General features: G+C 39.2%; 2 protein-coding genes across 2 annotated transcripts in view; one reads left to right on the forward strand and one right to left on the reverse strand.

Moving 5' to 3' along the window:
* MCPH1 (microcephalin 1) overlaps positions 1–22,406 on the reverse strand; it is a 116,719-nt gene that overhangs the window by 25,657 nt on the left and 68,656 nt on the right. The gene's annotated exons all lie outside the window — the stretch shown is intronic.
* ANGPT2 (angiopoietin 2) overlaps positions 10,680–22,406 on the forward strand; it is a 52,244-nt gene continuing 40,517 nt past the window's right edge. The window contains exon 1 of the mRNA XM_063125068.1: positions 10,680–11,339. Within this exon, the coding sequence (XP_062981138.1) occupies positions 11,040–11,339 (300 nt within the window). The 5' untranslated portion in view covers positions 10,680–11,039. The remainder of the gene's footprint in view (positions 11,340–22,406) is intronic.

Genomic DNA, 22,406 nt, shown 5'->3' on the forward strand with positions numbered 1-22,406 from the left:
TCCAGTGTCTCCCCCAGCCCTTGGAGCCAAAGATCTCACAAAAGTGCCTCTCTATCTGCCCATCAAACAGAGGCTATGCAGCTGGAAGTAAAAAGATAATGCCAGTGGGATCCAGGCATCTCTTTTAAAGGAGCTAAGTAATATACTATGTGAATTTATTTATTTATTTATAAAAAAAGAACTGCCTGAGGAAGGGAAATCATTATTTTCCCAGGAAAGAAAATTTCCTGAAGCACATCTGGCAAACTGTATCTTTTGCTCCTTTTATAAGGTGAGTTACACTAAGTGAATGCTTTTTTTTTTATTTAAAGGGGAAGCTCTAATTTGTACTTTAAATATACTGAGCGAATATTTGCTGTTTTATGTCTAAAAGTGTATAATCAATCAAAAACAAGCAGGAAATCACAGTACAAAAACAACTGTTCCGTTTGAAGAATATGCTGAACATGAAGATAACAAGACAGATAAAATGAAAAACTAAAAAGAAGATGGGATTAACATGAGCAAAGTACCCAAACTCCTTGTCTTTGACTTTGTTTTGCCGCCTGTGAGAGTCTATGAGGCAGGAGGAGAGACAGCTGCAGGGCTGGGAAGGCCCAATATACAAAAATGGGCAAATCTGATTTATTTCCTTAGATTTATACACCACTTTATCTCATGGACTCAGAGGAAGCTTACAGCACGTAGGGTGGCCATGTGTCCTCTTTTAAAGAGGACAGCCCTCTGTTTGAAAGGCTGCCAGAGGGCTGACCTCTATTTTGAAGGCATCCTCTATTTGAACAGCTGTCCTCTCCAAATCCAGTTTAAAGACAAAGAATCATCAGAAAGAAGAGCTGGGCCTTAAAGTTGTCCACCAAGAGCAGACTGAGCAAGCCACACAGATCACCTATTCACAGTCTTCTAATTATGGTGGGATGTACTGTTTTCCTATTTAGATTTTAATAATTCCTAAACTTGCATCTATATACAAAAAATATTATATGCAAATTTTATGCAAATTGGCATCTTCTTTTGTCCTCCTTTTTGATGATATGTGTCCTTTTTGGTGTTTCACAAATGGCCACACAAAGGGCGAACAGTTTAAAGAAATAAATAGTTAAAATATTTAGATCCCACCTTTCTGCCTGACAATAGGCCTCCAAGTCATTTACGATAAGAGAAAACACTTTTAAAATGGCACTAGTGACTGAAAGAAGTAATGTGCTCTAACTGATGCTACTTAAAGGTTTTGCAGAACCCATGGGAAAATACCCCCCCATGTAGTGACAACTACCCCATGTACTGCAAAGGAGTACCCATGTTGATTTGCTTCATAAAGATGTAAAACCAATGTTCTGCATGTCAAGCGACACCTGCATTCCTGGTTGAATAATACAAATTTATTCTATGAGCATTCCTAGACAAGATATGCCTGAAATGTCAAATAAAGCGTTAGACATTTAAGCACTTCATAGTTTTTCACTTCAGTCGAGCTATATAAATGTCAATTACTGCAAAAAATTGTGCACCATGATGCCAAAGACCACATCAAATAAGAAGAATATAACTTCTTATATAAAAATAAAATGTAGTGAATTAATACAATAATTTCTGTGTGTGTGTGTGGGGGGGGAAGCATCCACAAAAGATGCAGTTAGACATATCCTAATTCGATCCCTTAGAAAAATATATATCCAAAAATCGCAAACAGGTATACCTTAATTAGGATCAACGCCTCTATACTGCCATAAAATAGTGAGCAAGCTTTCAAATTCTCCAGCATTTTTCTTTAGGTTGAATGTTAAGCAGAGTAACTTGGGCAAGGGTTAAAGCTTGTGTGATTGCTCTGGCATGTACAGGAACCAGAATTATGCCAATGTAATATGAGGATGACTATGTGGGTTTATCAAGAGTTTGAAAGTTTGACTCATATGAGACCTCAGAAAGATCTCAAATAGTAATGCAAGGGAGGGAGGGAGGACATTCTAGAACATGGAGACTGTAGCCAAGAATCTCTTTTTTGGCCTCACTTCAGCGTCCTGTGGTAGAACTAGTGGGATAGTATGGGAGACTCCAACCATTTCCCCTCCCTTAGGCATTTAACAGTGACATCAATGAGAAAGGACACCAAGAGCAAAAAGCTAATTTGTGATTGGCCTGACACATTCACAAACCCTAACCTTCACCACAAAAGTCAACATATTTGACCAAGAAAAACAAGACGGACTATGCTAGTAGACCTCTATACTTCTTTTTGTGAGAAGAATTCTTAGGATTCCTGAAGAGGCTAGAATTATCATTCTGCAATGTGGTCAAACAACCACTCCTCCAGTACAGAATACATAGCTCACAGATGACACACTAAACCATCATGGGTTAAATAAATCACCATGGTTTATTTAACCCATTGTGGGGTTAAACATGTTGTCTAAACCCAGTTTGGGGTTTGAACCTGGGACCTTCTTCAAGCAAAGCATGTGCTTTTCCACTGAGCTATGGTCTTTCTCCTGCCTTGTTTAAGTAGTATCATTTCAGAGTGATGGGCAAAGATGAGTCAATGAACTCCACATCTAAGTATGCTGCAAGCAAAAATCAAGAACCCAAAGTTCATGCAAGCAGATGGATCTACACAGGGTCCAGCACAACTTTTAACCCTGCAGGGCCCCTCCCATACATATACCACAATCCCACCCTATGCAGGAGTCATGAAAGAAACACTTCTGTTTTATTCTGAAATTATGCCATGGCCCATGCTGGGGCTTTTCTGCCATACCACAGAACAACTCCACTCCCCGTCTTTTGCTATTTTTGTTTAACGTCATGTAGAGCCTGGTGAATACTCTAGCAAAGCTTGCTGACTATTCTGTAATGTTTTGGTTTGTCCTACTAAAGGTGTTATTCTGTCAGTGGGTTTTGGTTTGTTTTTTTAAAAAATGTTGTTGTTCTAATGGACAAACACTGCAGCAAACATTTTATAAATAGATTTATTCACTTTAAAGCCTTATTTTATGGCCTTTTTCATTGCAAAATTATGAATTATCTATAATGGAAAAACATGAATCAGAAAGTATATAAACCTCCTTCTGCATGTGGTGGGACTGGTGTAATGTTAACTGACTATCTTTTGAAAGCAAGAGATGGGAATTGTATTATGCAACTGGCAGCTTTTCTTCATGAGTTCCCACAGACACATTCTCTCTATAGTGAAATCCCTATTTAAGGTTTATAGTATCTAAGATTGGTCAAGTTATTTTGGCCCGAAAGGAAGGAAATCCCTCAAGTGCTCCTTCTCCTCCCTGACAGTAAAAGTACAATAATAAATTAAATAATATGCTGCCCTTTCAAGATACTGAAAATTAGCTTCCTGTGGCAGAGCTGTGCCCTGCTTAATGATAGAATTGGCCCTGCCTAGTTTAACTGAACAAGTGGACACTTTCTGTTCTAGATGAGAGCCTGGGCCTGCAACTCGCTTATTAAAATCTTTATTTATTTAAATAATTCATTTTGTTTATAAAATTATTTATGAGTTCCTTTTCTGCCCAAAAGAAATGTTTTGTCTGCTCTAACACTGCTTCTGATTGACTCCAGGAAATTTTACTAGATATGGACAATAGATATAGATATAGAGAAATGTATGTCAATGTTTCCAATAACATCATTAAACGTGATCAAGTTTATTTAGCCTCAACTTTTTCCCCTTATAGTAACATGGGTTGGAGCCTTTGCTGCCCCACTGCCACTCTCTGAGTCCTAGTAAAGTGGGCTGAAAGGGTGGCCACGTCAGCGGAGTGGAATGGGGTGGCAGTTTATCTAAGCCCGCAATACCAACTCAGGACTTATTTCTGAGTAAACATGCAGAGGATCAGGCTGCAACCCCTTGCAATAGGAACTTCAGCTGTAACCCAGGGCTGGCCCAGTTGGGGGAGTGGGAGGAGCGGCAAATTGCATGCCCCCCACCCAACCAAGAGGGCCGCCTGCTGCTGCCTCGCTCCAGTCAGGCAGCATTACACTGGATGCTCCAGAGTGCCCACTGGCCACCTGCCCACTGTGGCATTTGCTATAGCAGGGAACTCCTGCTTTTATTAAAGCTTGTCATTCCACTGCTGAAGAACAGCAGCTGACCAACAAAATAGCTCCAGATTCCTTCCTCTTCAGCTGTGTGAATCCACTTTTCTTGAAGAGCTTAGTGAGCAGGGAAAGGAGAAAATCATCATGTTGATTTGTATCAAGTCAAATACAGTTTAGAACCACTCTCACCCATCCCTCTCCATTAGTGAGAAATCCCCAAGACTTGCTCTGGATGGTATAAGAATAGAAAGTTCAGAAGGGAAGAAGAGGAAAAGAAGAATGCATGTGGGAGGGGTTGTACTTAACTTAATGAGGTGTGGTGGCTAAGGGCTTTCCTTGCCTTTTTTTTTTAATATAAAACTTATTTAAAAGCCCCATTCCTGCTGGCAGCACTCTGCATGCAGCCTCCCCAGCACTTCCTGGAATATGATGACACATAGTCTTAACCCTCCTTTTAGTATAATCTGCTGCCTGAAGCTATATGGAAGAATTTAAAGGTGGCAGGGCTAATTACATCCTTTGCTGTGCTGAAGCCAGTGAGCTTCTACAGGAGCCAAAAGTTCCAGTTTGGGACAGTAAAATAAACTACCAGGATTTCACAGGGAACAAAGGAAGTGAGGCAGGTGGCTACTAGGAGGAGGGCTTTCTCCGCTGTGGCACCCCGGTTGTGGAACGAGCTCCCCAGAGAGGTCCACCTGGCGCCTACACTGTACTGCTTTCATCACCAGCTGAAGACCTTTTTATTCACTCAGTATTTTAACACTTAATTTTAACTTAAATTTAAATTTTACTGTTTTAACTCTGTATTTTAATCTTATATCAACTTTGCTGTGTGGTTTTATCCTGGTTGCGCTTTTTATATTGTATTTCGTAATTGTGTTTTAACCTGTTGGATGTTTTACTGTGGTTTTAATTTTTGTGAACCGCCCAGAGAGCTTCGGCTATTGGGCAGTATAAAAATGTAATAAATAAATAAATAAATAAATAAAAATAAACTTTTACTGCCCTTTCCCCTTCCTTTTCCAACGTTCATTGCAAGCAACCTCCCAGCAGAGGGCATGCAAGAAGCAGATAGCAGCCAATAATAACAACACCACCACACGGGGTAATCCTGCAAGGGATCACACAGGCACGGCACACCCGTGGACCCTAGCCAACCAGCACTAGTGAGGGCTAACCACCCTGTTAGTGTGAAAAAATGGTTCCAGAGAGTAGGAAAAAAGCCTCGAATGGGCAGCATCAAGGCCGAGAATACTGCACAAACCTAACAGTCGGCCAAAACGGAACTGAACAGGCAATGAATAAGGAAAAGCATAACCACCCAAACTGCCCCAGACGTGTTTTGCCCATTCCACAGGCAATGCCTAGCTTGGTCAGACAAAACGAACCGTAAGTATACAAGTTATATAAAAATTATAGAGATGGGGTTGTGTCACCATAATCTGGTGGTCTCCAATCTACAGCCCATATATCTCTCCATACTAGCCAATTCAGCTCGTCGTGCTTCTATATTGACGTTTCACTTAAGATAGACATATAAGAAGAAAGGAAGAACAGAATGGTACGGAGAGGGGGGGAAAAAGCAATGGCTTCCGGCTTCATGCTACTACATCTCTACTGGTTTGCTAAAGTGATAAATCCTAAGTTTTCCTAGTCAATGGTGAATTCAAAGGTGAAAGGTAGGCTTGGGGCAATTCAAAAGATCTGGGGCACAGCTCAGAATATTTGGGTCATGCCGGTGTGCCTTTCTTTAACCATGCCAATGGAGTACTGGCATATGTCCAGAACCACTCTCTTTAGAAATAAGCTCGAATTCCAGCCAGCAAACTTTAACCAGAAACCGCAGATATCGCACACAAAAATCCAGCCATCCCCACTCTAGAAATTCTCTATAAAAATCAGTTCTCCCCTTTTCCCTTCTTGTTTCAGTAAGTTGCATTTGCTTATTCTTCCCCTCCTTCATCTTTAAAAATTTCCAGGAGCCTGTTTTTAATACCATGGGGGAGTCCTGGAATATGGGAACTAAAGCACCTCTGGTAATATGTATAAAGAGTGTCTTTCCCGTACCGCTGAAATGCAATTTCGAATCCCTCTAAATATATAGAATTCAGGAGTAGGATGTATTAAATCACATGTTTAGCAGAGTGGGCTTCGTATAAATAAGGAATAGAAAGTTCTATTCCTTATTTATACGAAGCCCACACTCATATCCATGCACACACAAAAATTACACTCCTAGTTTCTTCTCCCCTTCCCACTTCCATTATCGCAGCAGCTAAAAAAGTCCCTTGGGGGGGTGGGGGAAGACAACTTGTGCACTGATAGAAAAGACTTTTAAGAAAAAGTAAAAGTTAATCCTGCCATTCATCCCCATCACTTTTAAAACTTTTATTGCAACTCCTAGTAATAAGCTTGGGATAAGAAGAGAAAGCCTTCTAACAGTTAGAGCGTCTAACCTGCATGTAGCATTAACACTTTTACAGGGGCAAGTTTCAGAGGGTGAAACTCAGCAAGTACATTTAAAAGAATACATTCTTGCCAGTTCATTGACTTCAGATCAAATAACTACATTATTTGCAAATCATAGTTTTTGGCATTACCTTTTTTTTTTTTAGTATTAAAACGAGAGAGAGAATTATCCATAACAACAGCTAGGTTGATTTTTTATGCCTATGTACTAGATTTTAATGTTTACTTTTCCTTTTAGTGCAAAAGGGAAAAAAAGAAGAATTAGGGGGACAAGAATAGAGAACCATAGCTGGCTCCTAAAAATGTGGGAAATTTGAAAGATGTGGTTTCAATTTCAACATGGACAGGACCTTACAGACATCTGGGTTGTAACTGGGAGTGTGGGAAACACATGGGTTCCCTTCCTTTCCCACCCCATCTCCCATTTAGGTGACGAAGGAGGGAAGAGCCAATGGCCAGTTCAGAGATAACACACTTCTGTAGGCTCCTGTGAGAGCGCAGGGGCGGTGGGACTGGAGATAAAGAGTGAGGCTGAATGCTGGGCTGTGTTTTCCCTTTATCTGCTGAGGCTTCGGGGAGGGGAAGATGGGATAAGAGAATGATATGTCATTTCTTAAGGAATTGTGACGGTGAGGCTGGATATTGATCTGTGGCTGGATTTATTTGGGGTGGGGGGAGCTGTCACTTTTGCTTTTTCTTGTACTCTGTTTTGTTGATGGGGCCGTGGTAAGGAATATGCTTCAGAGAGAGATCATTGGTGGGCAGAGGATGACCAGAAAGGTAGTGGACAGAGGGAGGAACAAAGAAGGTGGGCAGACTGTCTGTTCTCCCTTCCTTCCAGTCTACTGAGGCCCTGCAGGTTTTTAGTGTCAACCCTCCAGGGGAGGGGGGTTAAAAGGGGAGGTCTTGAATGCAGGTCAGTAAAAGAAGAGAGCATTTGATCCTGCATCTGACTTGGAATTCAAGTCAGAGCTGATAGGAATTTTATCCATAAAATGTCAAGCACAAATGTCACAGCAGTCAAGTGTCTTTCAAGTTTCGCCAGTCCTTCATGAAACAGACCGTTTTGCAATTCGGGATAGCCACACTGGAGGACTGTGCAGGTGTAAAGGTGGCAGAATAATAGAATTTCTTTGCTGCCATCATAGTCACAGCATAAGGCTCTCTAGCCTGTGTCTGGTTGGATTTGTTCTCAGTTTTTCTTCATCATGCTTCATTGCCCTGAGCTCCTTGGAAAACCTGGCTCCATCAGTAGGGAGAGAACACTCAGGAACAGGTGTTGTAGTCCAAAATATATGTGGAAGGCACCAGTTTGGGGAGGGACGCTTATGAACATAAATTATATTATGTATAACTAAATTTCGTCATAAAAATTAACCTTAAAATTAAAAACTTAACAGTAATCTCAGTTAATAAATTTGCAATTATTGTCTGAATAAACTATATTTTAAATTTAATATACTAAACATGATAATTTTATGAGCAAATCAAGTTATATATATAATATATTTTAGGTTTCAATATTGTGTCTGACCAGAGGGGGCTTCAGAAAGTAATCTCTGAAACATCTGAATCATCCTAGAAGCCAGAAGAAGTAGGAAGAACTGAAGGCAGAGGAAGCTTGGTGTACAACATCTATTCTGTTTGTTAGGAAGTTTAGGGAAATTCCTAAACCTGTTCCCATTTGTGGAGTGGACTTGGGGAAATCTATGCTGAAAGAAAAACTATTGAGATTTTATTTAGCTGGGAAAGTCTTAGTTTAGGAATGGTAAGCCACCATAGTTAATTAAGAACCTTTAAGCAATCTCAACAATTATTTGAAGAGTGACATTTTATTCACGTTTGTAAATAATTTCTGTTAATTAATATCTTATTTTTTGTTCCTTTTCAAAGGTTGTGCCTAATATTTATGCCATAGGATCCAGGCTACTAAGGTTCTTTTAGTTAGACAATGTTTATTCTAGTGGCAACAGTTAAAAGGTTTTAGAACTGAGGCAGTATTCTCTAGTGATGAGGTCTGATTGAGAACTTTATTAAAAACAGTAGCAGTCAGTTCTATAGACCCAAGCCTCAAAGTTAATTTTTAAAAAGTACACACGTGGGATAACATACATGCTGTTCCTTTGCATCTGGTGACAGTGTTTTTCACATGTGGGTTTTAGATTAGAATTACATAAATTGATTGCTACAGCATCTAACCAGAACAAGCCCAGAAACACAGGACTATATAGAATAAAACCCAAAGTGTCAGGAATGCACATTTTCTTCTATATTATGATATGATTACTCTCCTCACATGTTGTGAAAATGAGCATGATTTGGAGCATCCCTAATTATCAGTAAAATATACATTTGATCAATAATTCTAGTAAGGCAAGGAAGAAATAACTATGCTAGGAATCTTACAGAGAGATTAAAATATATATTTCCAGAAATTTTGTCTTTTTATTACATAATTTTTAGAAATAATTTGGTGTGGGGAGTAAAGACTAGGTAACAATTTATAAACATCTTGCCTTAGGTATTTTATTCATTAGAAGAAGAAAAATCATAATTGAAAGCTGTTCAATTTTTTGGAAAAGAACAAAAACAGTTTTTGGAAAGTACAGTTTTGCCACCATGTTTTTCAGCTTCTTTTCTTGGCCTTCATATCTCTAATCCTGGTCAGGAGACAGATGGAGTCGGGTATAGGAAGTCAACCTGTTTTAGATGGGATAGTACTCTTCTTGAAAATCAGGGTCGCAGTTTGGGAGTGCTTCTGGATTTGGTTTTTCACTTGGATGCTCAGCCGATGACCGTAGCCAGGAGTGTCTTTGACCAGCTTAGGCTGGTGCACCAACTACATCCATTCCTGACAAGGTCAGACCTGTCCATGGTGACATATGCGTTAGTTACATCTAGACTGAGTTAGTGCTTTACATGGGGCTAAATTTAAAGTGTCTTCAGAAACTGCAATCGATCCAGAATGTAGCAACAAAAATGCTGGTTGGTGCTGCCTTACAGGATCATGTCACTCCTGTCCTATAAGGGCTACATGGGTTACTACGAATTTGTTTCAAAGTATTGGCGATAACCTTTATTTCTTTGAACCAGGATACCTTAGGGGCCACTTCCTCCCATATTAGCCTGCCTGCACCTTAAGAGCTGATGGACAGGCCCTTCTTTATGTCCCAAACCGGCTGGAGTTAATGGGGACAAGAAAAAGGGCCTTCTCTGTGGCCAAACCAAAATTGTGGAATTCTTTGCCTTCTGAGGCTATGGGCTTTTCTGCATGAGGCTTTTAATCCACACCTTTTACTGAGACTTCTGCTTCTGGATTCTTTGTGGGATTAAGATCATCTCCTTTACACATGTTTTTTGGGGGGTGGGTGGGGTTGCACTCGCTACCTTTCTATATGCTCCATTACATAATCACTAGGTGGCGCTGTGGTATAACAGAATTGTGGAAATACACGAGGCTTCTACAAGACCATTGAGAAAAATATCAGACTTTCCTCGTTAGGAAAAAGCTGCAGAAATGGTTGCACAGCACGGGAGATGATCTGGAGGATGACATTGGCAAAGGATCCACAAACTACAGTGAGTGAGGAATCACGAGCATACAATAAAAGCCTTGTATAGAAAAGCTCCAAATTGACACTCATTTTAACTGCAGTTCGCCGTGTAGCAAAAATCACCTTGTTTAATCCAGCATTTGTTCTATTGGATGGGCAAGTTTTCTTCTTTGGAATCTTATTGTATTTTACGATTGGTTATAATTGTTGTTAGCTGCCCTGAAGGGCCAGATAAAAGCACCAGAAGGGCCAGATAAAATTGTTTATATATATAAATAAATAAATGGGCAAAAAATGCTAAGCAAATAAATAAATATGCCAAATGCTAAGTTGATGGATGAGTCAACTCAAAGGGACTTTTCCCATCTCTCCAACAGGAAGCAAAGGAATGTGTGTCACTGTACTTTTAAAGTATTAAAAATACATGTTATATCCTCATTTTAAATAAAAACTACATGCACATCATAGAAGATTTTCAGAGACCCTTAACTGGGGAGGTGCTGGGGGAATTCACAGTGCTGCTGCAGCTGATCTCTTTTCCCTCCCTGAGGGGTTTCCTGCAGCACACTAAATGAATAAAACAGCATGCTCTGAACAGTCACGCTGCCTCACACAACAAGACCCTCGCCAGGAAGATAACGGATATATGAAGAGGGAGAAGTGATTTTAGCAGCACATGTTTGAGTCTTCTTTTCAAGATATCTGAAGAAAAGGCAGTGATAATTTGGATAGCAGAGTATATTACATGTGCTTTCAAAAAAGAAAAACATGACATCTGAAAATGGAAGACAGATCTAGCAGCAGCTGAGAGAGACCTGCATGTGACAGTTTGGAACTTTTTAATCACACTTGGGACACAAGGAATTGCGATTCATTCCCCACATTTACACATGCCAGTGGGGCACCGACTGTTGGAAGTGGCTACCTAGCTAAGTTGAGCTCTTTTAACAACGTTCTGTCTGCTGATATATGAAAGAAAAAATGTGGCTGCCTGTTTATTTTATTTTGAGCTGCAATCTTGTCCTCATTTCAGGATACAACTCCTTTCGGAAAAGCATAGAGACTCTAGGCAAGAAACAGTACCAAGTCCAGCATGGATTGTGTAGCTATACTTTTCTTTTGCCTGAGATGGAGAACTGCCGATCTTCTTCTACCTCCTATGTGTCTAATGCAGTGCAGAGGGATGCACCTTTAGATTATGATGATTCTGTACAAAGGCTTCAGCTGCTCGAAAACATCCTGGAAAACAACACTCAGTGGCTAATGAAGGTAAAAAACAACAACTCTCCTACATGTATGTTGATGGTATACAACACAAATATGCTGATTTGGTGGTATTCTTTTTGCAGTTGGGTAGATTGTATAGATTACTGGTCATTTTATTCAGCTACTTTTTGCAAACAACTTTGTTGACAAGTGAATAGAAATGCAACCATGTGAAAAATCTAGCACAAGGAAGTTTGTTTCCTGAACTAGAGAACTAATTTAGTGATGATTTATGTTAAAAGGTTATACTCTTGCTTTTCAGAGACAGCTCTCAAAGTAGCTTTTGTGAACAGTAGCTACTTTATTCCTACCCACATTATATTTTCAGAATGCTATGCTATGTTCTGTCTCTGTGTGTGTGTGTGTCTGTGTGCATGTGCGCATGCATACACTGGCATGCGTCTGTGAGTTATGCAGTGTTTCATACCTGGTGTCACGTTCGTGGACACATTAAATCCAAAAGAATTTGCTTCCTGTTAAATGTATTTAGGATTGCAGGCTTTAGTCTCGAATCTGTTAAGGGTAGCTTTATGCATTTAAAAATAACCAGGAAGCCCAAATATGCACTGCCATACTATGCAATATGCAAGAGAAAAGCCCATTCTTGAATACAGGCTGTGAGAAATCAAAGCCAACAGTGGTTTCCCACAGTGTGTAGATATGGTTGAAAAGGGACAGATGTATCCCGCTCACAAATTACAGGTCACTTCATAAATATATGCGTGAAAAATTACATACCCAATGTTTTTAATGGGATTTCAGTGACAGTATTCAGGGATAACAGGTTTGTGTACTACAGAACAGTTGTATAGCTAGGTAATTTTAGACCTGGACTTAATGGATTTACTGGGGGCCCTCTTTAGATGACCGTGTATATTACTTCAGTTAAGGACACAGTTGGCATTTCTCTTCAACCCCCTCTCCATCACCTTTCTATGCTTTACTACTGCTTCTATATGCTATGATATATTAGCGAAAACAAGCAACTCTTTGCTAATCCTGATAGAAAAGGAAAGAAATATTTTGAGCGCGTGCAGTTTTTCACTTGAAACTCACTTAAATCATGTCCACAGGGATAACATAGAGTTTTCTGGTGCTGCTAAATACATTTACTTGGGAATAAGTACCATTTTGTTGTAAAAAAAGTAGAATCTATTTTAAAAGTAAAAACAATAGAATGAGCATCTGTATCCATGTACATGCCAAGATGTCCTGCCTCAAGTATAAAATGGTTTTTAAAAAAAAAAATAAGAAAGGAGCATAAGAGTGAACAGCATCAGACCTGGTGGGCCCTGGTATGCCCATTCCAGCCCAGGTGCTGACACTGGCCTGTTTGCCATTGCTCCCTTCACCTGCAGCTACCTGCATAGTCATTTGAGGTCCTGCCCTAGTTTCACATCTGCTGAAGAATATATTGGTGAATAACAGTAACTCCTTTCTTTTTGATAGTAGGATTTCGAGGGACAATACTTGACAAACATTCATGTCATATTCTTTTTTTGGTGAAATAATATTACATGGTGTGTGTGTGTGTGGGGGGGGGAATTAATGTTTTCTCAAAGTGAGAAAGTTTACAACAGAAAAAAAACCACCTAACACAAACAAGACTAAGCTCTCCAGTACTGAACAGTTTATTTACACTGACAGGTCAGTCCTATACATGCTTATTCTGACTATGAGCAAGTTAAATAGGCTTTACTTTCAGGTAAGTGTCATCCTAAATAAACCACTGGGGGAAAACTGAACATTGGCACATGAGGCGTCATCAGTGTTTCCAGGAAGGAAAAAACACGTGACTGAGAACCTAAGCAGAGCCCCGTTCAGGAAATTAGTTCCATTCAGTGGGACTAATTCCCTAGTCAGTTTATTAAGGGCTGCAGCTCTAAAACTTTAATTTAATATGTCACTATAGTCATTATAATGAAGACTGCAAATATTTACAGTACACATCACTATCAGAGAATCACAAAAAAATGTGAAATTTAATGTAAAATGTAAAATGAATGCCCGTTTGAACTTTCCAGTCAAACCTTTATTATTCACTGAGATTGTAGACTAATGTTTTCTTTCCCCACCACCCCCATTTGGATTTGCTTTTCTCAGGATGTATTCAGGATCACATTTCTCCATATCCTGTTAAACCACCTGACTATTTGCACATGTAAAATGTTCAGATGAGCTGCTAAAATATGTTTGAACAGTACTATGTGCATTTAAAAGTGTATTTAATAACTTAAAGTTATTAAATACTAACATTTGGTTTTTTTTTTTAAAAAAACTATGTTTCTAATGAACAAACCTTTACATCTCAGACATAAGTCCCATTGAGTTGAATGAGACTTACTCCTGGTTAGTGTGCATAGGATTGCAGCCGAACTTGCAATTGTTTTGTGTAAATGCCAAGTATCACTGTTTTCTTATATTAAGAAAAAGGGTTTTAGAACCCAGGCTTGTTTACATTGTTTTTATGTTTAATTGTCAAATGCTAGTGCTGACTTGCAAAATAAAAATTGCCTGAACAAGATAATTTTCTCCCCGCAGTTGTTCAATTATTTCCTTAAATAATTAGGTAAAGCATAAAATAGCTGGGGAATTCTGGATCAATTGCAAGATTGCTACCATGAATTTCTTAATTTAGTGATAATCAGATTAAAACTACTTGTAAGTACATTCCATTATCCCTCCTTTTTTGCCTATATAACTCTGTTAGATTATTTATGACCAGCAAGTTAAGCAAAGCCATTAGAGCCAGGCTCATGTTTTTGGAGCGCTGCCTTTCCATGTTTAACACTGTCTTTCTACATTCTATCAATGAAACTTTTTATCAGAAGACATGGTTGCATCTTTGGATTGCCATTTCTTTATCATCTGGCAGCTATGCTGTGTCATCCTCTGTCAACTTCTATATTTTCTAATGATACCTGGGGCCAATGAAAACAGCATTAGGAAAAAATCTCTCAGGATTAGCTCAGTTCTATATAAAATCTTTATTTATTAACTATTGCAAATTAACACAGATAACGTTTGTATGCCCCGAAACACCACTCTGTAGTTGAGTACAAGTTTAATGTGTTTTCAATTAGAAAACACATTAAAATTAAAACCTCGAAAACATTTGGAAAATCTGACAAATTTAGATTTTTCTTTTTTTCTTTTTAGGAGATATCAATCGCATGCTAGAAAATACTTATTGTTGAAGTGTGACTGAAATAATACTGTCAACATCAAATTCTTTCTAGAACCAGTTATCCATAAAAGCTTTGTTTATAGTATATTTCTACAGTCTCAAAGAGTATTATATTTTCCACCTCCAATCACTCATCAAAAGGAAATGTTATGTTTCTGAATGGATACCAAATGGTCTGAATGGAAGAGTGTCAAAACCATTGTGCTTGCTTGCCATCACAATAGGAAGTTAGAAGGTGTCAAAGTTGCTTTACATTCCGGAAACAGAAAATCAAGGCCACTCTTGCAGAAGTTCCTAGACAACCACAGTCAGGACTGATGCCCTTACAGTGAGATTACTATTATTAGCACTAATTTTCTAATATCTTTAAATCCTTTCCCTAAAAATACCATAACATCTACCATACCAAATAGGTCAATTTAATGCAACATTTTCCAATAGATCACAGTTCAAGAGGAAGATAAAACTTATAATGCATCCAATCATCTGTACCAATCCTGGAATTTTCCATTTCCATATTAGTTAACTCAAATGTGCACAAGAAAAAGGAGTAGACTAAATACTATAGGCCAAATAATAAACAACATGAAGATTTAATAAACTTTTAAAATAGTTGACGGATAATATGATTATGTTTCCAAGTATGATCAGAAGCTACTGTTATTCCTTTAAGTGCACAGCTGTTGTATTAATTTGATTCACAACTGCTCCATAGAAACAGCCTGTTTGCTACACTCTTATAGTTAGGTAGTGCAATAAACGAAATTGCAACCCTCTCTAGAGGGTCATGAAACAGACAAAGAGCACGTGTGGGAATCAGTGAACTACAATGTATTCATTCACTTTCTATAAGCTGTTGTAATGGGACATTATAGATCAACTGGGGAGATGCCCAGTAAATACTGGGAAAGTGTATGAAAACAGGACTTAGGAATGCATAAATCTCTGCATATACTCTCACATGAACTTAAGATCATCTACACAAACACACACACAAGTTAATTGGCCAAACGCTGGAGTATACATTCCTCTTTCCTCAAATCAAGCACTGACCCTTAGCTGAGTGCCCAAGCAAGAACTGAACTCATACTTGTTCAATTCTGACTGCCTATTTTATTCCTGATTTTCTTTCCCATGTTACATGGAGTAATCATTGTATCTTGCAAAGCATAGATGTTTGTTTTCCCATGTCCTTCTCCTCAGTGTCACTGCATAATTAACAAAATCTTTCTTGCGATTACAATTCATGTTTTATGTTCTTGTTATATCCCTCTGCTGACCATCAGTCATATAGGGCATGTCATTCCTTCAGTGCTGCAAAATTGTCCAAAGGTATGTGTCATTTCAAGTATGTGTCACTTCAAGTTTGATGAGGCGGTTGCTAGGTAACCTGCTGATTTAGCAGCATGGAACATATGGTAGCTGCTTGACAGTTAGTGATGAGGGCTGCAATCACAGATGTAAGAAAAAGGGGACTGGCGCAATAGTTGCTGACGACATGAAGGCATGGAGGCCTGCATAGAAGCAGCCTTGCTATAAATTTCCCTTCTAGTTTCAATGCGCTAGAAATGTTTGGAAGATGTCTCACAGGTAGTCCAAACCTAATGTATTAACAAGTAATTTCGCTCTCCCAGATCCATATCGAACCTCTCCCGCCTGCGCAGGTTATGGACCTGGGGGGGGAGAAAAGACTTTCCCTACTGGTGCACCCCTTCTTCACAAGGGTTCCTCAAATAAAATAAATAAATAAATAATGATAGGCTGCCACATCTCAGGTTGGACCTCCACACACACCCTAGTTTTGGAGAGTTTCTGAGCCCTCTTGCCAAAGACCCCTCCCTTCAGCCCAGCTCTAGCAAAAAAATAAAAATAAAGATCCTTTGGATTTATTTATTTTTTTGCTCAAAGCCAGGAACACAGAACTGAACAAAAAACCTTTGTGTAAATCCTAAAAACACAAGAGGTAGTTTTGCAGCCATGCAGATTTGCCTGTAAAGACGGTTATACTGAGAAATGCCCCCTCCTTTTAGAAATACAATCAAATATCCAGATATAAAAAGGCGTTTGAGGGGGGGGAAGGGGTGGAGGGGGAAGAAGGAAGAACAAGGGAAAGCAATAATCACAAACAGAGAACTCCAAATGAATTCAATAAAGTCAGTCTAACTTAGCTAGTTACATATTACCTAGAGTAATCGGTTGGGGTTCAGAACATATGCAGAGTGCCTTGCAGAGAGTCTGGTCTGAGAGAGAACATTTTGGCTTCCTGATTAGATGATGTTAGGAAGGCAGGGGGTGAAAGGAAACTCTTATGAGAATCTGAGTTCAGTAAAACCTGGCCCCTTAGCAGAGACTGATAATTGTTTTGTCTAGTAGTGCAATACCAGACCATTTTTTTATGTCAGTGGTCTAGTCAGCAGTACAGAAAATTACTATATTGTTGGAACCATCTTCTCAACAATTCCAAACTTACATCTCAAAAAGCCAAGTGGTTAAAACCAGGTGGTCTATTAGAAGAGAGAGAGAGAGAGAGAGAGAGAGAGAAGTGTGTAGATCTTAACTGGAGATCAAAAGCTGAGAATTGGCTCTTCAGGTTTCCTGGCATGGTGCCAACTTACCAGACACTCTAGGGGGAATTACATTTCAATATAGGGGTTTGTCAAAGCAAGCAAAGTAGCTCAAATATTGGTCAAATATTGTAAGAAACAAAAATTACAATAGTAGCAAATACAGAAATCTTTTTTAGAAGTGACACTCAAATCTTGTATGAACGCTTGAGTGAAGTCCCACTGCCTATGCCCATCCTTGAAGCCACACATGCCCGTTTGACTCACTGTCCGACATCTGCACACTCAGTCACTCCGGGTTCCAGATTGTTTGGAAATCTGCACAAATAGCTACCTCACTGCAGATGTTTGTGTTGAATGAGTAGATGTCAGAAAGCAGGGCAATCCAGCATGCATGGTACCAGGGATGAGGCTAGCTGACACAGCCCCGTTCACATCTTGATAGACAATGTGAGCATCACTTCTGCAATTGTAGAAACTGCTGCCTTCTCGAAAATTCTAGAGCCCAGTCTCTGTCAGAAGCTTTAACATCTACTTCCTCAACATAGCAAACCCAATTGCTTCAGTGATAGTCCTGACTTCTGAGTACTTGGAATCAATATAATCTTTTATGTATAATCATTCCAGCAGCTGCAGCAAGAGTGCATCTAAGCACATGTAGAATTCCTTCCTTCCGTCTAACAGGAATGAAGTCTTTTTAAAAGCATCTAACAGCAACATGGTACTGAAGATAAGCAAAGTGTAATTTTATAGTTAAGAAAATACTTCTTCAGACTTTGGGATCTGCTGTCCTTTACCTCTCACACTCAAATTGTGCTGTCTGAATAGTGGCCTGGGTTGAGATGGCAAGCAGTTATCTGACTAATGGGATTAAAGCTCAAGCTCCACACTGGGATGACTGCTGCATCTACGTGTCTTATGGGAGATCAACACAATAATGCATACTGCAGCATTGCATTAGCCATCTCCATGATACTCTTATGAGTAGAGCAGCACAACACGTAGGCATTTCCAGCACAAAGCATCCATAGCATCTGTGTGCACTATACTACATGTGTAGCAATTATTGCATGGCTAGCTGGCCACTGATTTCCTTATGGCTGGGTTCGCATGATCATGGGGGCAAAACAACCCATCTTTGGCTCTTTCTCTGCACCTGTGCATGTCGGCAAAGCAATTGCATTTGACATAATTAGCCATGACACAGCACAAGTTGCTGTGTCGTCCGAACCCGGTGCGTGGCAGGGGTGGCTTCGTACCTCACCCTACAACCCACAACCTGCAGTAGGGGTTGTGGGATGGGTACAAAGCAACCTTTGCTGCCCTGTATGCTGGATTCGGACAATACAGAAACCTGCACTATATTGTGGGTAATTATGTAAAACATGGTTGTGCGATTGGTACACGCGGGGACAGGGAAAGAACCAATGATCGTGCGAACCCAGCCAATATGTGTTCGCTTCCTAGATGCTCAGGAATCCTAAAGTCCTTGTTCCTGTTTAGTGACACTTGCAGTGGAGCTCGGAATGCCCACTCTTAAAACAGGGGTGAATCTCACTCCTGTCAAGCTGATGTGTAGAAGACTCTTCACTACCATTGCTATCAGATATCAAAATGCAGGAGAAGGCTGCCACTTACACTTACCATTCTTGGCTATATAGAAAATCTGAAAATATTTTACCATGGTCAAGTAATAGGTGGTCAATTGGGGAGGAATCATAGCTCAGTGGTAGGGCACATGCTTCACGCACAGACAATCCTATGTGAATCCCTGGAATTTTCCATCAAAGGAGCTACATTAGCAGGGCTGGGAAAGACCTTAGAGCCCCACTGCTACTCAGTACTGAGCTCAATGGGCCATATCAACCATGTTCATGTATGTTCAATATTTGATCAGTCGGCTGACTGGTACCTAAACCCTGCTTTGAACAGATTGCCTGACTAGCATAGGTAGGAGAGTTAGAGTATCCCCCACCCCCTTAAAAGTAGACTTTTCATTCCACTGTTACATTTCACATGGATTGCTAAGTGTCTGATACTTTTCAGGTTGATGAACCAAGGACAAGTCACTATGTTGACTGGAACAGGAACTCCTCTGATAGATCCTCAATTTACTATATCAGAGTTCAAGATACATTGTTTTAAGTAACATAATAGCCCACTGTGTTTGCCCATGTTTTGGGGGAAAGTACCATTAAGAAAACAGCACTTTTATTTTATTTTTATTTATGTTTTACTATGTAACTATTTATCCAATTTTTGCTAAATGGTTTTGTATGAAACCGTTAGTGTTTAAATACAGGGCAATATGAAAAATGGTGAAACCTAAACCAGAGGAAGAGTATTGTAAAATGAAAAAAACCTACCAAACTATTAATAACAAAATAAAAAAGCATTTTATAGTTCTGTCATGCAATGACTTTTAGTTAATCTACATAGCAGCATATACTGAAATTCCAAATAACTCATATGTAAAGTATAAAATCCTTCTATAAAAATAATTCAGACAGTATATTTATTTTTATTTAAAACATTTATATATTGTCCGTTATCAAAAGTGGTTTTAGAATATGCTTATTTCGCTGGGTAAACGTCATTTGCTTTGGGAAATTGATGTAAATCAAGCAAAGGAAAAATGCACTGACCTTTTCAAATCCCTTAATATTGTAATGGAGATCATACATAACATTCCATATAGCAGTTACAGCTGTTACTGTTCAGCTGTTAACAAAAAAGTTTAGTTCTTTGAGATGTTAAGGGATCCCACTAGCTAATCTGTTTGGCATAGACCACAACACTAACAAAAAATGTCTTAGTCTAGAAGCAAGCTAGTCCCAATGATTTCATTTCAAATTTGCAGTTTTTTGGTGAACTAGGAGGAGGAAGAGATGCTAACAGCCTTCCAGAGCAGTCTAATTATTCAACAAGGCAACAGGGTGAAGAGACCTGCTTCAGTCAGGTATTGGTGTCTGACTGGTGTGTCTTGTATTCTGGTATAGTAATTCTTGCATTTGAATGGTGAAAGGATGGCTTTACACATAGCAGCGGGTAGATGGAAGCAGCATTTAGCTGCCCCTTCTGGCAGTACTGCTGCCTTTTCATGTCCATAAGTGATCCTGGGTGGTAAATGTCACCAAACCATCTGTTATTATTTTTATGCGAGACCTTCTTTGAGCTGACCTCTGTCCCTCAAAGACAGTATATGTCACTGATGTCCTTGGTTGAGGATGTTATTGAATGCCATCACATATAATATTCCACTAACAAGAAAAGGTTAAGCTCTGATTCAAGTGGTTTGGAGTAGGAATTTTGTTCTCTGAACTGCACCCCCCTGTTCTATATATAGAGGACATCCAGGTGATTTCTTATAGTATACAATAATTGAGCCACTTTGCTGCACAGCAAGAGATAAATTCTTCAGATACAGGGATATTACATTTTTCCTGGGCCTTGTATTGTAAAACAATGTTTGTTGAGAATCATATTTGTTGAGAATTTAGAAGATGACCAAGAGAAAATTTAACAATTCCCAAAGCAGATACATAATGCAGAGAGGAACCTCTGAACAACAATATGGAAAATACGCAGTATATTGTATTTATTTCAGGATCTAGGCATACACCACTTGTTTGAGAGTTTCCTGCTACTACTTAATTCCTGTTGAATTGGTAATACAACTGTGATTTTGGAGAAGCAGACTGATATAATGAGCATCTACAAAGCTGCTACATCGACAAAGAAGAGTTTAGGACGAGGCACAAAGGTTGTGCCACTGCATGACTTGTGCTATTGTGCTCATGTTGTAAAGGATGTTTTGAAGGGATAAATTCAGGAGTGGCACAGCAGTGACAGTTGCAAAAACTAGAGCTAGTGCAGCAGCGACCATCACTCTCAGACACAAAGCTGTTACACAGAATTGGGCTGAAAAGATACACGAAAAGGGCATGAAAATAGACAGAATATATGGAGGGAACTTGGGTAGAGAAATCTGCTTTTGAGCACTCAACCCAATCCAGCAGCTAAGGATATGTTTCAGTGCAGAATATACCTGCATCAGTGTCTGCCTTATGCCATTCATCCCTCCAACATCCAATCTAGCAAGAGTTGAATGCCACAAGCTGTCTACTAAAATCAACTCTTATCCAACCTGCTTGGATATTAGAAAATTGGCATGCAGATTTTAGAAGCAGGTTTGTTAATAGTTAGGTTTTAATTTGAGCACAAAATCACATTCATGATTTTTTTTAATTGAAGGATGCTAACTATACTAAGTCCAATATGTTCAGTGGAGCTTACTCTCTTGTGTTTAGGAGTGCAGTATCAACTTTTCTTATGGATTTTAAAAAAAAACATTACCAAAAAGGAAAAATATGTTTCATTTGTAGAAGTGATGTGGCATTAATAAAGTAATCAGTATCAATTACATTCTTAATTTGTACATCTGATTGTTTGATGGGATAAATTCAAGAGACTTTCAAAGGACTGGTTCACTCAGTACTACCTCTGTACATTCAACTTTCCAGAACCATCCCTAGTGTAGGAGAGTCTTATTTGAGAGCAGATAGTCAACAATATTGTAGATGTTTACCCACCTCCTGGGCAACTCTTAATTTATGGAACCATATCATGCCTTTGTGAACTATTTACTAAGATAAAGTATGAACTTCTGGAAGAGTAATTTAAGAGCTTCTGAAATACAGTGCTCATGGGCTGCAGGCAGAGAGATATTTATATCTGTCAAGATCATTTTCAGAGCAATTGCCTTCAAGTGCAATCTTATTTTCATTGTGTCTAATGCTTGCCAAGCAGCAAATAGGTACTCTCTGGAAGCTAAAACACAAGCAGCATGCTTGGGAAATCAGAGTAGTCCCTTTATTACTATGTAAAAACTAGCAGAAAAGCCAAGCCAATACCAGTTGCTTTCCACAAAAAACAGTCAGCAGTAGAATGTGCGGCATTTCACAGTTGGGATCTGGAGTCATATAAAATTATCTCTGAAGGCAATTTGTACCCTGTGATGCATAAATAGATGGGGACTTGCATCACCAGTTAGCCATGGTAGCTTGGATAGATCCCCATCCACAAGCGGAAAGCACTAATATGCACTCATGGGTTTGGGTTTTTTTTGGTTTTGTTGTCAATTTTTTCTCAGCTGCAGCCCCTCATGCTCACATAAATCAATCCAGAGGATTAGGAGATGCCGTAGAAGAAGGCAGGGCCCACAGATATGTTAAACGTTCTTCCTTCAGCATTAAACAACTTGCTTGTCTACTCTTCATCAATAGACCACCAATTCAAAAATGTAATGTAACACATTGG

This window comes from Elgaria multicarinata, chromosome 4 (genome assembly GCF_023053635.1).
Source record: "Elgaria multicarinata webbii isolate HBS135686 ecotype San Diego chromosome 4, rElgMul1.1.pri, whole genome shotgun sequence".
In the NCBI taxonomy this organism is placed as follows: domain Eukaryota; kingdom Metazoa; phylum Chordata; class Lepidosauria; order Squamata; family Anguidae; genus Elgaria; species Elgaria multicarinata.